This window comes from Bidens hawaiensis, unplaced genomic scaffold, assembly GCF_021521415.1.
Source record: "Bidens hawaiensis isolate Kalapana, Puna unplaced genomic scaffold, B.hawaiensis_p1.1 tig00033754_1, whole genome shotgun sequence".
NCBI lineage: Eukaryota > Viridiplantae > Streptophyta > Magnoliopsida > Asterales > Asteraceae > Bidens > Bidens hawaiensis.
Window position 1 is genome coordinate 125,316 of NW_027495799.1, and position 2,650 is coordinate 127,965.

At 33.2% G+C, this 2,650-nt stretch overlaps 1 protein-coding gene across 1 annotated transcript; it reads right to left on the bottom strand.

The window, feature by feature from the left end:
* On the bottom strand, positions 1–2,269 carry LOC143585279 (uncharacterized). The gene is made up of 2 exons (XM_077067099.1): positions 2,023–2,269; positions 1–656 (listed from the first exon to the last, which is right to left on the bottom strand). The coding sequence occupies exons 1-2, from the start codon at positions 2,233–2,235 to the stop codon at positions 231–233; spliced, it is 639 nt and encodes a 212-aa protein (XP_076923214.1). The 5' UTR covers positions 2,236–2,269; the 3' UTR covers positions 1–230.
* Positions 2,270–2,650: the final 381 nt, after the last annotated feature.

The window sequence follows — 2,650 nt, forward strand, 5'->3', positions numbered from 1 at the left end:
GACCTGCAATTTTCTTCTAAAGCACTTTCTTCAATTAAAATGACTATCACGATCCAAAATTACCGACCCTTTTGAGACAGACTCGGGCCATTAGAGTGGGTATGCATCTCTAATTATACCCAAAACTAGAGCATTAGAACAACATATTAATTCAAAATTTGGCTACAAAAAGATGACAAGTACACAAAAAATAATTAAAAAAAAACAAGATTCATTGACAAACCGTTGTTTTAGAAGTCTTCATCATCGTCTTCACCATACGCGTTATAGCCGTTGTTGTCATCATCATCGTCGTCATCCTTGCTATCATTCTCATTGTCATTGTCTGAATCCTCATACGCGTTGTCACTAGAAGTCATGATTTCATCACTATCACTATAAAAGTTTCTTTTAGAAGACTTAATTGCCCGATCAGATGGATCAGATAACTTAAGCACACGCCTATACTTTTCGGGGCTATCCCACCATGTAGGAGTAAGAATTATAGCTTTTTCTAGCCAATACGGATCATATGGGACCGTTGCTCTAAACTTTTGATAAAATTCAGCAAACGCGTACATTATAGTCCTGATTGGAGGACCTTTTTTTCCCAATATAAAGTCGAAGATACTTCTTATAAAGAGCTTCAGCTGGTCACGCCTAATGATGTACAAGTACTGAAAACACACAGTAACAAAAGAAGTGTTAGCGGGTCAACCCACAAAATTTTGACTTTTGACCCGAACCCATTTGAGCCCATATTGACCCATTACCAAACTGGCGCACCCCACTGTTTTGCCTAGGCATGTAAATGAACCAAATGAACATGTATGGGGCATGTTCCTGTTCGTTCGTTAAATTTAACCAAACAAACGCTCAAGCACGAACTATTAAACGAACATGTTTTTTTGTTCGTGTTAGTTCATTAAAAAATGAACTTGTCCGTGTTCATTTATAGTATAAATGAGCGGTTCACAAACATAAAAGAACATAACTGAATGCATAAACAAACATCATTTATAGATATACCAACATAACTGAACGAACACTAATTAAAAATAAACGTGAACATCAATCTGCTCAGCCTAAAATATTAATAAAACTAGACTAAATTGTAATGAGTGGTATTTCAGTTTCATAAAAGTAAACTAATTTTGTAAAGGGCCTAAACATTTTAAATTAATGCATAAACAAACAAGAACGAACTTAAACGAACGAACAAAGCACATTTAAATAAATGAACAGTAACCGAACCAAAGTATCCAAACCAAATTAAAAACCAACGGTTTACTTTATGTTTTGTAAAAAACCGATTTTTCGGTTTGGTTTTACATTAACCAGTAATCGAAAAAACCAAACAGAAAAGAAGAAATATACAAATTTTATATGATTAGTTTATATATAATGTTAATATATGTATTTAAATTACTGAAGTAAAAGAAAAGAAATAGGCCTAAAGTTTTTAGTTCTAAATTTATATTAATCAATCAATCACTAATTAGCAAATGGTGTAATCTAAAACCTTTAGCTCTAAATGTGTAATAATCAATTAATAATTAACTAACAAAAAGTTTAGGCCAAACGTTTCTATGCCAAATTCAATAATTTTTAGCCCAAAACTTTCAAGCCCAAATGGTAAACCCAAATAAACCAAACCCATTGTGAAAATCAAACACCAAACAGAGTTTTTGGTTTTTGGTTTCACTTGAGCCCAAAACGGATCCAAACTGACCCAAGCACACCCTTATTGGTTGGCCAAAAACACTTTTTGTCCACTTATAAAATTAATCTAAATAAACCTTATTACAGCAATAATTTTGATTTTTGAGTGCGTACTTTAGTAGTGATTAGTGAACACTAAAAACACTATATATGCGCTTCAGATTGTTTGACCTTTGACCTGCTAGAAATAAAACATAATCGAATCGACATGTTCATTTCAAGCAATCCTAATGTTGTTGACCATAGTTTTACTCTTATAAAAAATCCTTGACAATTTTAATAAATAGAATAGATAAAATAATAATATCATAAAATAATTACCAGAACGATAAGCGCAAGGATTGCCAATGTCACTTGCAGTATATCATCCAAGAGCCCATCAAAGCCTTCATCATCTGTCCCACCAAACCCGCCGCCACCATCACCACCACCGTCACCACCACCACCAGGTGGATCTCCATCATAGTATTCTTGTCTCTCCATTTGTTGCCTCAATACATCCTCTAGAGACGGTTCCTTTTTAAAACTACTCATAGCCTTTTCAATAGATTTCCATGGAGAACCACCCTGTTTAAAAAGATAAATAGAAGTAGTCACAAGTATCATGTCTATATCAGTATACCATTTGACATGAACTTGATTAACTTATCACAACGTATGGAGTGCACACCATAATATTGTAACCTTTCTTTAAAGATTAACAAAAACAAATAATATTAGTAATTTAAATACTTATGTTATACGTTTCAATATCAACATGTCATCAAATGTATATGACTATATTCAAGGTTCTCTAAAAAATTCAATCATTCAATTGCATTACACATTACCCTAAAAACTACAGGCATGATTGACATATATACCACAACTTTATAACCAGGGGACAACTAAACAAACACAACTGAAACACTATCCAAACACCACTTACGTATTGTACGAAGCGCATGGT

Coding starts and splice junctions, on each gene's coding strand:
- LOC143585279 (XM_077067099.1), bottom strand. CDS start 2,235: ATGAGTAGTTTTAAAAAGGAACCGTCTCTAGAGGATGTATTGAGGCAA. Junction 657..2,022: donor TCCTTGCGCTTATCGTTCTG/GTAATTATTTTA, acceptor GTGTGTTTTCAG/TACTTGTACATCATTAGGCG.